This window comes from Entelurus aequoreus, linkage group LG21, assembly GCF_033978785.1.
Source record: "Entelurus aequoreus isolate RoL-2023_Sb linkage group LG21, RoL_Eaeq_v1.1, whole genome shotgun sequence".
NCBI classification, from domain to species: domain Eukaryota; kingdom Metazoa; phylum Chordata; class Actinopteri; order Syngnathiformes; family Syngnathidae; genus Entelurus; species Entelurus aequoreus.
In genome coordinates this window covers 27816912-27830946 of record NC_084751.1, presented here as the reverse complement: position 1 = coordinate 27830946, position 14035 = coordinate 27816912, and the positions used below count along the sequence as shown (strand labels likewise).

Sequence of the window (14035 nt, the reverse complement as noted above, 5' to 3'; positions counted from 1 at the left end):
CCAAATACTCATATTAAACAGTGGGCTTTCTAACAATTGGGAAGGTTTGTGTCATGTTTGTCCTCAAACAAAAACCACACTTAAACAAAAAAAATGTTTCCCCCATCTTTTTCCATTTTCAGTCCTTTTTTAAAAATGCTCCAGGGAGCCACTAGGGCGGTGCTAAAGAGCCACATGACCCCCGCCTTAAACTAAATACAAAACTTTTGTTTCCGACTTTTAAGTAGTCAAGCATCATAAGAGTCACGAATAATCATAAACTATACTATACTGTACTTTTTTAAATTTTCATTCATTGTTTTGTTTGTATTAGATTTGTATATATTTTTTCAATTCATTCTTTATTGGTGTATGTTTTTTAATTGTATTTAATTGTATGAAGGGACAAGCGGTAGAAAATGGATGGATGGATGTTCATTAGAGGAAAAATAAGCAGGTCATTCTGATCGCTTTATATAACGCTACATTAGCACCCCCGTGTGTCCAAATAAAGAATATCATTGAAGAAATTGCCAATATTATTTAGTATAACATTTAAAACCCCTGCTAAATAAAATATTGTAAATAAAATATACGACTAAATTGCAGTTATTTTTATGGGTAATCGTGTTGCAGATTCCTATGTAAAAACAAATTTTAATTTTAGATAATATGGTTACTTATAAGAGCGTTTTTAACCAATTTAAACAATGTTGCCAACAAATCATTGTTTGGAGCTACAATGCATATAACTCACGAGTTCTGATTGGATAATTGAGGTCACTTGACCGGAAGAGGAAACTACCCGCCTTCCTCTTGCCTTGATTGTGACAGGAGGTGAGTATTGCTAATCTTTTGTGCAACGTCTTCTAAGAAATTCTTACGCTTTATGTCCTTAAGATGGATAGAATGTTCATATTCGTCATATTGTACAATAAACAATGTTATCATTGAGACCATGTTTGTATGCTAGCGCTATTTCCGACGCAAACTTTTTGGACATGACTTTGAGAACGACGGTAGGTTTAACATAGCATATATGGTTCAATTAGGCGCCATTAAATGTGAACATTGGTATCTTTGTAAAGGAAGAATTATGTTATTAATAATACAGCTGGTGTGTTTGGTCCTAATTATTATTGGTTTTGCAGGTCCCTGTGGTATGGCTGGTCAGTACTAATAGTTTCTATTAGTTAGGGGTGTAACGGTACACACAAATTTCGGTTCGGTACGTACCTCGGTTTAGAGGTCACGGTTCGGTTCATTTTCGGTACAGTAAGAAAACAACAAATAATAAATGTTTTGGTTATTTATTTACCAAATTTGTAAACAATGGCGTAACATACATATACACCAGTGGCGTGCAGTCACTAGAGGCAGGGGAGGCGGGGCCTCACCTGCAATCATGGAAAGAAAAGAAAAAGAAAAAAAAATTAATTAAATTGTTATATGTATCCAGTGATTATACTAAAGTTATTTTCCATTTAACTTCACCAGTTTTAGATTATTTTTATTTTTATTTTCACACTTGCCGTTCAAATACTGAGAAGAGACGGTGCGGTGATCAGCAGCCAGTTGAGGCACTTGTGCCTCACCATGGATTGCGACTCGGCTAACTGCTGGCCTGCTGTGCAGTGAGACCGTATTGCTATATGAATTATATTATACATTTCCATAGTTTAGTTAGCTGAGGTGTATAATGTACAGTGTATTTTGTCAACAACTGTATGTGTGTAACGTATTTTTAGTGCTGAGCGATCATAAATCTGCTGCGGAGACACACTGTGTGAGGCTCGTATCATAACCCCGCCTCCTGGTGCCAAGCACCTCCGCCGCAGAATGCACCGCCCGACGGGAGCACCGCGGCCACACCAACCAAAGACCACACCCAAACCCTCCACGTGCAAGACCGAATCCACCCAAAAAAAGTCACTTAACGAGAAGCCAAAAAGTGCAAAAACAACAATGCTCGCGCTGCAGGAGCCGCGAACGACCGCAGGGACACAACATTAGGTACACCTGCACTGCAGGTTCATATGTTTGTAAATTTGACTGTGATGATGCAGTCGTGCCTCACCAGACATTAACCTCACCGCACGCCACTGATATACACACAGGGTCCACTGCCAGGGTTAATGTGGTCAACATATATAAAATAAAAACTAAATAAGATAAGGCTCAGAATGGTTTCTTAACAAAACCTTTCTACATATAAAGTGCTTTTTTGGTTGATTGATTGAGATTTTTATTAGTAGATTGCACAGTAGAGTACATATTCCGTACAATTGACCACTAAATGGTAACACCCAAATAAGTTTTTCAACTTGTTGAGTCGGGGTCCACGTTAATCAACATTAAACTGCCTCAAGTTGTTGCTCAGATTAAATAAAATGACAAAATTTTTCTTCTACATATAAAAAGTGCAACATTAAACAGTTTCAAGTCAACTCAGCCTCAGATTAACTTTTCTTTTCCCCCCAGCCTGGCTAACTTGGCAGCAAGAGGATATATGGGCTTATTGTTCTTCCACCATAGAAGTGGGTCAAAATCTAGTTTCTAATGCAATATGGTCTGCTGCTATAAAAACATTCGTTATTGCTTTAGCCCTGCCTGACTCGCCGAGGAGAGGCTGCTTGAATGCGGTGGTGACGCTTCAAATGGCTTAGCATGTTTGACGTGTTGTCAGAAGCAGCTGCTGAACAATGTCGGCAAACCTCCGTCCTCAATTGTTGTATCGCACAGCCAAAGAGTTCCCAAACGGGAGATCTTAACGAGGCAGGAGGGTCTTCCAGCTCTGGCTTTTACATGTAGTCGTAGCCCGGTCGCTGCTAGCATGCCGTGTGTTTTGCCTCGGTGTGCATTGTTTACACAACGTGCGGTGCTCTACTTAATATGTCCGTGTGAAAACTCGTTCGGTACACTTCCGAACCGAACCGAAACCCCCGTACCGAAACGGTTCAATACAAATACACGTACCGTTACACCCCTACTATTAGTGTATCATTTACTCATATTTATACCAATTCAAGTGTATGTGCTGTAATGGTAATTATGTTCCATATGAATAAATGATAAATGGGTTGTACTTGTATAGCGCTTTTCTACCTTCAAGGTACTCAAAGCGCTTTGACAGTATTTCCACATTTACCCATTCACACACACATTCACACACTGATGGCGGGAGCTGCCTTGCAAGGCGCTAACCAGCAGCCATCAGAGGCAAAGGGTGAAGTGTCTTGCCCAAGGACACAACAGACGTGACTAGGAAGGTAGAAGGTGGGAATTGAACCCCAGTAACCAGCAACACTCCGATTGCTGGCACAGCCACTCTACCAACTTCACCACGCCGTCCCTGAAAAAGTATATTCACATGCTCCCTTTGTGTTCATAAAACATCCACTACAGCAGGCCTGGGCAATTATTTTGACTCGGGGGGGCCAAATTTAGAGACAATAATGTGTCTGGGGGCCGGTATATCTATTTTTAGGAACACTAATACAAAACCTAACAATAATGTCTGATTGAATGCTAAAAACGTTATGACAGACCGCCTTAAAAAACGGAATGGAATTTTACTTTTTTTTTATACTGAATGAGACACCCAGAATGTACATGAAAATAAAGAATGGGGTTTACAATATTAACTATGGATGATAAAACACTGAATATTGACAACATATGAACGTCACACCCCCTCTTGATCGACATATTTCACAATCAAGCGAAATGCAACAAAAATTAAACTTAACACCGCGAAATATGAACGCGAAGGGTAAAAAAACCCCACATACAATCTGATATATCTGATATATCACTAAGCTTTAGAACTTTGATGTAAAAATCTCCTTCCCTCCCTATCACGCGCATTTCAGGCTGACTGCTCTGGAAACGCTCCCCACCCACACTGCTTGGTGCCTCGTCTGAGCTGCTGTGACTTAGATTACCATAGTAACTAGTATATCATGCAAAAGCGCAGATTTCAACCATTGAAATATTTTGTATAGTTCAATACTTACGGTCATTTAAAAACATCACTGCACGTCATAATGGCAGCTACAGTTGAAAGATCTAAAAACATTATTTGGGAATGTCCGGCGGGCCAGATTGAAAAGCTTAAAGGCTTACTGAAACCCACTACTACCGACCACGCAGTCTGATAGTTTATATATCAATGATGAAATCTTAACATTGAAACACATGCCAATACGGCCGGGTTAAATTATAAAGTGCAATTTTAAAATTCCCGCCACACTTCCGGTTGAAAAACTCCTTTGGATATGATTTATGCGCGTGACGTCACAAAATCCATGGAAGTGGTTGTACCCCATGGACCCGATACAAAAACCTCTTGTTTTCTTCGACAAAATTCCACAGTATTCTGGACATCTGTGTTGGTGAATCTTTTGCAATTTGTTTAATGAACAATGGAGGCTGCAAAGAAGAACGTTGTAGGTGGGATCGATCGGTGTATTAGCGGCTAAGTACAATACTTACAGCAACACAACAAGGACTAGCAGACGCCTAGCCGATGCTTGCCGCCAAACCCACGGATTAAGTCCTTCGTCGCGCCGTCGATCGCTGGAACGCAGGTGAGCACGGCTGTTGATGGGAAGATGAGGGCTGGCTGGCGTAGGTGGAGCGCTAATGTTTTTATCATAGTTCTGTGAGGTCCGGTTGCTAAGTTGCTAAATTAGCCTTAGCGTCATTAGCAACAGCATTGTTAAGCCTTACCAGGCTGAGAATTTTTAACCGTGTAGTTACATGTACATGGTTTAATAGTATTGTTGATCTTCTGTCTATCCTTCCAGTCAGGGGTTTATTTCTTTTGTTTCTATCTTCATTTGAGAACGATGCTATCACGTTAGCTCAGTAGCTAAGTGTGTCACCGATGTATTGTCGTGGAGATAAAAGTCACTTTAAATGTCCATTTCGCGTGCTCGACTCTCATTTTCAAGAGGATATACTATCCGAGGTGGTTTAAAATACAAATCCGTGATCCACAATAGAAAAAGGAGAGAGTGTGGAATCCAATGAGCCAGCTTGTACCTAAGTTACGGTCAGAGCGAAAAAAGATACGTCCATCACTGCCTTTCTAGTCCTTCACTGTAACGTTCCTCATCTACGAATCTTTCATCCTCGCTCAAATTAATGGGGTAATCGTCGCTTTGTCGCTCCGAATCTCTCTCGCTCCATTGTAAACAACGGAGAATTGTGAGGAATACTAGCTCCTGTGACGTCACGCTACTTCCGGTACAGGCAAGGCTTTTTTTTATCAGCGAGCAAAAGTTGCGAACTTTATCGTCAATTTTCTCTACTAAATCCTTTCAGCAAAAATATGGCAATATCGCGAAATGATCAAGTAGGACACATAGAATGGATCTGCTATTCCCGTTTAAATTTAAAAAATTCATTTCAGTAGGCCTTTAAAGGGGCCGCATGTGGCCCCCGGGCACAGGTCTGCACTACAGGGTGTTTTATTTTCTATGTAAAAAAATATCCTGCAATTTTCAGGCTTGCATGCATGGCAGCTGGAAAAATCCTTAACATTTGTAATTACAAATCACAGCATTAAAATATACTGTATTTTAACTTTTATTATTATGATGTGTTTACTCAGCCATGGTTAGGTTTAAGGCACTGATTAAGAGGGAAGTATAAACATATCTTATAGTCACATCACATTGATTAAAAAAAAATAAAAAAAAATCCACAAACAGTAAAGCTTAACTGAAACAATCATTTTATGTATTATAATTTATGCAAAATAGAATTTGGTATATTAGTTTATATCAGTGGTGTCCAAACTATGGCCCGCGGGCCAAGTGCAGGCCGCAGGCATTTTCAGTCTGGCCCACGAGACGTCGCAAGTTCAATAAGGAATCTGGCCCACAGGGTGCCTCCAACTTAATTTTGAAGATTTGACGTTCTAATTGCTGCAAATGTGGCACCATTTTGTGGACAACATGAGAAAATCAGGTCAATGACGATGAATTTTACGTTGAAGTGACAACAGCACAGCATTTTTTCATTTATGACCCAATTCGAACAACCTTTTCCACTCATTGCGCAAATAAACTTTAACCATTACAGTATATCAACACCCATCAGGGTTTCCTGCAGCGCTTTGTTGTTAAGGCGGCTGCCTTAACAACAAAGAGCAACCGCCTAAACTAACGTCTCAACAAGCTGCTCCGCTTCGTTCTGCCTTCTCTGTCAGTACGTCTCTCTGCTGTGCTGCTGGTGCACCCCAGCATTGTCCCACTGCATTGTTGTTGCTTATTTTACAATGTACTTTGAGAATTTTTCATATTTTTTATCACTTTAATGAGTTGGACCCTTTTGGATCCCTAATAATTATAGTATGATTTGTTTTTAAGTGTTATTGCTCAAAAAATAATAATGAATTAAAATCAATGGTGTTATGAGTTATTGACCTTTTTAAGGCTCCAATTATTATATAATCTTAAATATTCCACTTTTATTGGGTGAATATATTGCATATTTTGTGTTTTTTCCATAAAAAAACAGGGTTTTCTTTGACAAAAAGAGCATACAACTTAAATCTTTAAAAACGCTATATTGACAGATAGACCTAATGTTGATCTAGAGATTAAAAACTTGAATAATAATACAAATAATAATACTGAATAATGACACATTTTTAACATTTTTTTACCAAAACCCTTTGGGGTCCACGGGATCAAGCCTGAGTGGAGGCCTAAATGTATATTTTGGGAACGATAGCGATTTGTCTAGCTAACATTTGCTCTCATTGAATGCATATTCTATCATAATAATAACGTGGCTGCAAATTGTTAGTTGTTTCTTTGGGATTGCTTTAATTTGTTTGCACGTGCTACCTGTGTGTACATGTGCACGAGACAGCGGTAAAATTCCTTGGCCTGACTAGCGATTTTTGTTCAGTAAAATTAGTAATTGTGAAAAATAGAGACATTTAAAACACATATCTGGTATGTTCTGGTAAACTACAGTGGTGATCTTAATTTTAGTTTTTTTGGTTGCCAGTTGCAAACAGCCCCAATTTCAAAGGGCTTAGTAGACACATGCACAGATAGACCCTTAGTGGCGCTCAAGCCCCTGCACATTTGTCCTACTCCACGTGAGAAAAGTGCCCTTTTTGCAGGAGCCCTTTTTGCTTAATTTATTTAAGAATAAAACTTACTCTCTGTAATCAATTCCCGCCAAATATGTTTTCGTATTTGAGAAGGCATTTGTTTACGTTCTTGTGAGAATCCCTTCCCGAACTGCTTGATGCAGTTCAAAACCCCCAACAGTACTTAGTACAGTACAGTACATTACTAGTCTCCTGTGACACACAGTTTCAGACAGACAGTTAAAACGATGTTTGTGAAAATCCCTGACGTTGTCTGGTGCAAAAATAACTACAACATTGGCGTAAAACAACACGATGCTACTGGGCTGACGTTTCCCTAAAGAAAATAGAAACGCAGCTCGAAGCCTGTTTGTTGACGCCTCTCATGTTTATTTAAGTAAAAGAAGGGATACCTGTCAACATTGGCATTTCAATGTAGCAAAAAATTCCCCCCCAAAAATAAGAAAAATAAGGGATTTTAATTTTCATCAAATAACCTCTGTTAAATCAGTAAAAAAAGATATAAATTAAGCCATGCCCAAATGGGGTCTGAACGCACTACCTTTTCTTTACCGGTAAGCGCCATAACCGCTGAGCTATCCATTCTAAGGCAAATAATTCAGTTTGAAATAATAAACTGTGTTTTTGTTTGACAAATTTGACAAGTTGACTAGTTTTGTTTCAGTTAAAATCCTAATTATTTAGATTAAAGATTATTTTTAGTTGAGCTACGACGTCTGGTGTGGTATATTTGTTGTGCTGTATGTTATCAGTGTGATGCTGCTTATGCTTCCACTCTGTCACAAAGCAGTGAAAAATGTGTGTACTGTACACATTCATTTTTGTATTCAATTTGATCATTTGAGTTTGTATTTGTGGCGACTTGTCCAGGGTGTGCACCCACCTTCCGCCCAATTGTAGCTGAGATAGGCTCCAGCGCCCCCCGCGACCCCGAAGGGAGTAAGCGGTAGAAAATGGATGGAAGGATGGAGTTTGTATTTGTTACTAAAATATGTTACACTGATAATGGACCTATATGTGCTGCTTTTTGGTTTGCAACTGGGGATGTAGCAATAAACGGTATTAATGTTAACGTCGATAAAACTCCCTACGGTTATGTATAAACAATTGTGCCTATGAACTGATGTATTTTACGAGTTCTTGTATTTAGGGGTAGTGCTTATTTTTTTCCAATTAGATGATGCACCCGATAATTTAGGTATGTTGTTTATTTGAAGGAATATGGTACATTTAGATTATCATTATCATCCAAATAATATAAATAAATATTCACATTGAAGCACATGCTCAGTACCCTATTGTGCTTTGCTACAATTATAGACCCCCACACACTAAAGTATATTATTAATTAAACATAATAATAATAATTATAATACCTGGGATTTATATAGCGCTTTTCTAAGTACCCAAAGTCGCTTTACATGTTAAAAACCCATCATTTATTCACACCTGGTGGTGGTAAGCTACTTTCGTAGCCACAGCTGCCCTGGGGTAGATTCTTATGGATGTTGAATAGAAGACAGAGCTAATGATTAACGATGTTAAAGGGGGAGTTTTATATTGATGTTGTGTTTCTTGTTGTGTTGTTGCAATTTTGCCAAAATGGGTTTGTGCTTGTGTTAAATGCAGCGTCTTATCATGTTCTTTTTTTAAAGAAAAATGGAGGAGAAAAGCAAGCTGACACCTGCACTGGGAATGGTCTCTCCCACTATTCTGCAAGCCTCCCCTGAATGAGTCATCCAGCCCGCTCCTCATTGGACAGGACCATGCCGTCCCCAGGGATTGCCTTGCAGCAGCAGCAGCAGCAGCAGCAGCAGCAGCAGCAACAGCGGCAGAGCGGCCTTGCTTCCATTCACAGAAACATTGGTATGCCAGCCCGCTATTTCATTCACACCCAGGACTAAATATTGCATGCCTTTTGGCCCCCGCCCCCTTCTCTATCCTCTTTGTTTTCTTGCTGTTAAATTAGCAGCAGGGGAGTAGCCTATTTTTTTGTATCTGACGAGGGGAAGGTAAACAAAAACAGTTTTCTTTTTTTCCCCCTCCTTTCTATATTTGCCAAGCAGAAAAAAAATGTTGGGAGGGAGACTGCAGTGCGAAATCCGCAGCGGTGTGAGCGAGAGCGGAAGCTGCTTATGAATGAGCGTCAGTCGCTCTTGTTGCTGGACTAGATGCTGCTGAGGACATTTTTTACATGAATGGTGTGTGTGTGTGCGTTCTTCCTGCTACCACGGCGACCAGAGATGCTTCATCAACATCATCGCCACCGCTGCTCTTGAGGAGACTCGTAGGCTTCTTTTCTCGTTCCTTTTTCTTCATTGACTCATCCTTCTGAGAAAGATGTCGGGTTTATTCAGGTGGACCTGCTGCAGCTGCGTATTTTAGGCATCTTTATTGTTGGGGTTTTGCTGGTCTATTGAGGGATTCTATTCATCTACACACTTTATGATCGGTGCCTAATTAATGCACTTTGCTATTTCTAGTCAGGCTAAAGTTGAATGATCTTATTTCACTGTAACCTCTGAGGGAAATGTTCAGTTCAATTAAGTTTTTGTATTTATTATACACATTTTCATGATATATTGCACAAATTATTCACTATTATAGCTTAATTCCACCTAAGCTACCTCTCATTTTTTCTTCCTCAATAATAACAGTGCATCAAATTTTACTAACTGATTGCTACGAAAGTGCTCTGGGAGTTTTTTTTTCCTCCCTCCCCCTTCCTCCTCCTGCTCTCTCCCTCCAACAGGAAGTGATTTGCAGTGTTCAGCAAGCCTTTTGTTGAGAAGGTTTTCTCACGTCAGTGAGTCATGCTCCTGCTCTGAGCCGGCAGCAGCAGCAGCAGACGGACATTCATAGTGTTTGCTCCTCTCGACATACATTCCTTTTTTGGAGGCTAAAAATCATCATCATTATAATCATAAGCAGCAGCAGCATCACCGCTGGAAGCCACAACAGCAGCCTTCTAGCTCTCCATCCTCCTTGTTTCCATGGATTTCCTCTTTATTTTTCTCCGTGGCCAACTGCATTGAGGCTTTGGATTTTTATCAATCGGAATCTGGCGGTGGCTCGACCGCCGTAACCTCTAATCGAGAGAGATCTCTGGCCTGTGATTGCTACAAGGCGTTTGCCGCCACCGCATCAACCACAACCTCCGCCGCTGCCATGTTACAGGAGAAGGTAATCATCTCGGCGCAGCCACGTCTGCCAGCGCACTCGTGAAAGAGGCGTGTGTGTCGCGGAGAGCAGAGGGAACGAGGGTATGCTTCACCGTACCAAATACAACCGCTTCAGGAATGAATCGGTGACGTCCGTTGATGATCTCGTCCACGGCCTGTCCATGAACCCCAAGGTCTCGGGCGCCCCGCGGTCCACCACTGAGACTTCCTTCACGCCCCCGACTGAGGTCCAGCCCTCATCCGCCTCCAATGCCCCCGGCGCCCCCGCCGGCCACGGCTCCGACCACCCGGACGATGGAGGTACCCACCTGTGCACCCTCATCAACAAGGTGTCCAGCTTGAAGTTCACCAACTCAGGGAGCCTGCTTGGCATTAAGGGTCTGCCCTCAGCTGTCAAGGACCTGGCGGTGGCCAAGCTCCAGGGGGGCGGGGGTTCGGGTTGCTCCAGCGGGGCGACAACTGCGGCGGCCTCCGGCTCTCTGTGCGGCTCGACACCCCCCTGCTCGCAGCTGGAGCCTTCCGCCGGCATGAGCAAGAAGAGCAGGCTGGACGAGCGTCATCACAGTGGGGAGGACTGGGTCCCCGGTGGAGGAACGCTGAGCAAAGCCTTCAGAGGGTGGCTGCACTCCAGTGACAAGATCTCTGGTCCGGGAGTGACTTACATAGTCAAGGTACGTATTGTCATTCGTCCATACTGCATATATTCTAACCTGCGTGCTTCAAGCCCCTGCTTTCTGTTCTGCCTGGGACCTGCGTCGCCGGCATGAGAGACGAGTGTGCCAGCTACCGAGCTAAAAACCCTATAGCCAGCACTGCTCTTGAGCTTGCCAGGGAGTGAGGTTTACCAAAGTACACTTGGCCTCCGTTACATACAGTATATATGGGTTATACTTGTATAGCGCTTTTCTGTCTCCAAGGTACTCAAAGCGCTTTGACAATATACTGTAGGGTTTCTGCAGAAGCCTAACCCAGCAGATTTAGGGCAAAAGGTAGATTATACCCTCCACTGCGCCATCCTGCTTCAGGAAACATGTTTTGTTAGCCATATCTGTGAATAGTGGGACCGTCTTGTGCATGTGAAGCCGCCGTGTTGTGCTTTTGTAACCATGGCGACATCTTTATTCCCCCATGAGTGTATTAGCTCAAATGATAACAGTGGGGGTTAAAAAAAAAAAGAATCCTCTCTTCACACAGAGCTCTACCTTCTATACTGAACATCGTCACTTCGGTTCTGGCATGGCCTCGGTTATGGCTGTGATTTTACCTCCAAAGCAGGAACATTGTGGGATCCAGCTCCCCTATAGTCTATGTTGGTGCCGTTCATACAGAGAAGCGGTACTGCGAAATACCAGCTTTTACAAGCAACATGTTTTTCTATCCGACATTAGCGCCATCATACATCATTTCAAACAAGTTGGCGCTCCGCTGTGAATGTCATCATGCCGGCAATGAGTCACCGGCGGGAGTGACGATGCTGAGCCGCGGCCCTGCGAAGTGTGAAGTGAATGGGAAAATGTGAATTTTACAGAGAAGTAGACGCACTCTTCATCTTCTTCTGTTCGTGCTGCGACATGGGAGGAAAGCATTGCAGTGGGACATGCTGTCACCTAGTACTAGTATGAGTGTCTGTGTGCAGTGTTCCATTAACTACATTAGGGCCAGTCGATGTTACTGAAAGCGTCCACTCTGTGACAACCAACCCCCCACATTTGGGCTTTAGGTCCTGTGAGTTCAGTGTCGCTTCTAATTAGCATCACATGGTTACCCATCATGCACCATTACTCCAAATGGACATTGATTTTATCCACAAGTTGTGTGTACAAATTAAATTATTTTTTTAGAACCGTCGTTGTTGCTGCCATCAATGTGTTTTTTATAAATTACTATTTGTTCAAATAGATACATTTCATACTCCCAATAATATTCAGTCATATACAGGAAGTGGGCATCTACGAAGCGTCAACATTAGTGTGGGTTATTTGTTTGTTTTGTGTAAAGATGCCATTAAATTTGATGTGCAGAGGCAGAAAATGTTTTTTTTAATACTTTTTTATACTATTTTTCCTGCTCAGTGGCCTTGTGGTTAGAGTGTCCGCCCGGAGATCAGTAGGTCGGGAGTAGAGATGTCCGATAATATCGGACTGCCGATAAATGCTTTAAAATGTAATATCGGAAATTATCGGTATCGGTTTCAAAATTATCGGTATCTGCTTCAAAAAGTAAAATTTATGACTTTTTAAAACGCCGCTGTGTACACGGACGTAGAGAGAAGTACAGAGCGCCAATAAACCTTAAAGGCACTGCCTTTGCGTGCCGGCCTAATCACATAATGTCTACGGCTTTTCACACACACAAGTGAATGCAACTCACACTTGGTCAACAGCCATACAGGTCACACTAAGGGTAGCCGTATAAACAACTTTAACACTGTTACAAATATGCGCCACACTGTGGACCCACACCAAACAAGAATGACAAACACATTTCGGGAGAACATCCGCACCGTAACAAAACATAAACACAACAGAACAAATACCCAGAACCCCTTGCAGCACTAACTCTTCCGGTACGATACAATATACACCCCCGCTATCCACCCTCCCCCCCACCACAACCCCAAACCCGCCCACCTCAACCTCCTCATGCTTTCTCAGGGAGAGCATGTCCCAAATTCCAAGCTGCTGTTTTGAGGCATTTTTAAAAAAATAATGCACTTTGTGACTTCAATAATAAATATGGCAGTGCCATGTTGGCATTTTTTTCCATAACTTGAGTTGATTTATTTTGGAAAACCTTGTTACACTGTTTAATGCATCCAGCGGGGCATCACAACAAAATTAGGCATAATAATGTGTTATATCCACGACTGTATATATCGGTATAGGTTGATATCGGAATCGGTAATTAAGAGTTGGACAATATCGGCAAAAAAGCCATTATCGGACATCTCTAGTCGGGAGTTCAAACCCCGGCCGAGTCATACCAAAGACTATAAAAATGGAACCCATTACCTCCCTGCTTGGCACTCAGCATCAAGGGTTGGAATTGGGGATTAAATCACCAAAATGGTTCCCAAGTGCGGCCACCGCTGCTCCTCACTGCTCCCCTCACCTCCCAGGGCATGGAACAAGGGGATGGGTCAAATGCAGAGCGTAATTTCACCACACCTAGTGTGTGTGACTATCAGTGGTACTTTAACTTCATACAATTGTAGGCCTGGGCTGACAGTAAGTCAATTAATTGAGCGATAAATAAAAATAAACCCAATAACTTTGCAGTCATCGATAAATCGATACGTATGTTGCTTCCAAAATGGATATAAGAGGTTTCACTCTGTGAATTGCACTCAGCACCTGAACACGTTCATGTGATGGTCTGGGGGTGTATTAGTGCCCAAGGCATGGGTAACTTACACATCTGTGAAGGCACCATTAATGTTGAAAGGTAAATACAGGTTTTGGAGCCATCCAAGCAACGTTATCATGGACGCCCCTGCTTATTTCAGCAAGACAATGCCAAGCCACGTGTTACAACAGTGTGGCTTCATAGTAAAAGAGTGCAGGTACTAGACTGGCCTGCCTGTAGTCCAGACCTGTCTCCCATTGAAAATGTGTGGCGCAATATAAAGCCTAAAATACCACAACGGAGACCCCGGACTGTTGAACAACTTAAGCTGTTTATCAAGCAAGAATGGGAAAGAATTCCACCTGAGAAGCTTAAAAAATTGGTCTCCTGAGTT

General features: G+C 41.9%; 1 protein-coding gene across 1 annotated transcript in view; it reads left to right on the top strand.

Annotated features, from left to right (window-relative positions):
- The first annotated feature begins 762 nt into the window (after positions 1-762).
- Positions 763-14035, top strand: part of shc3 (SHC (Src homology 2 domain containing) transforming protein 3) — a 40753-nt gene continuing 27480 nt past the window's right edge. Inside the window, exons 1-3 of the mRNA XM_062031336.1 lie at positions 763-816; positions 8770-8980; positions 9181-10967. Coding sequence (XP_061887320.1) covers positions 10380-10967 — 588 coding nt within the window. The 5' untranslated portion in view covers positions 763-816; positions 8770-8980; positions 9181-10379. The remainder of the gene's footprint in view (positions 817-8769; positions 8981-9180; positions 10968-14035) is intronic.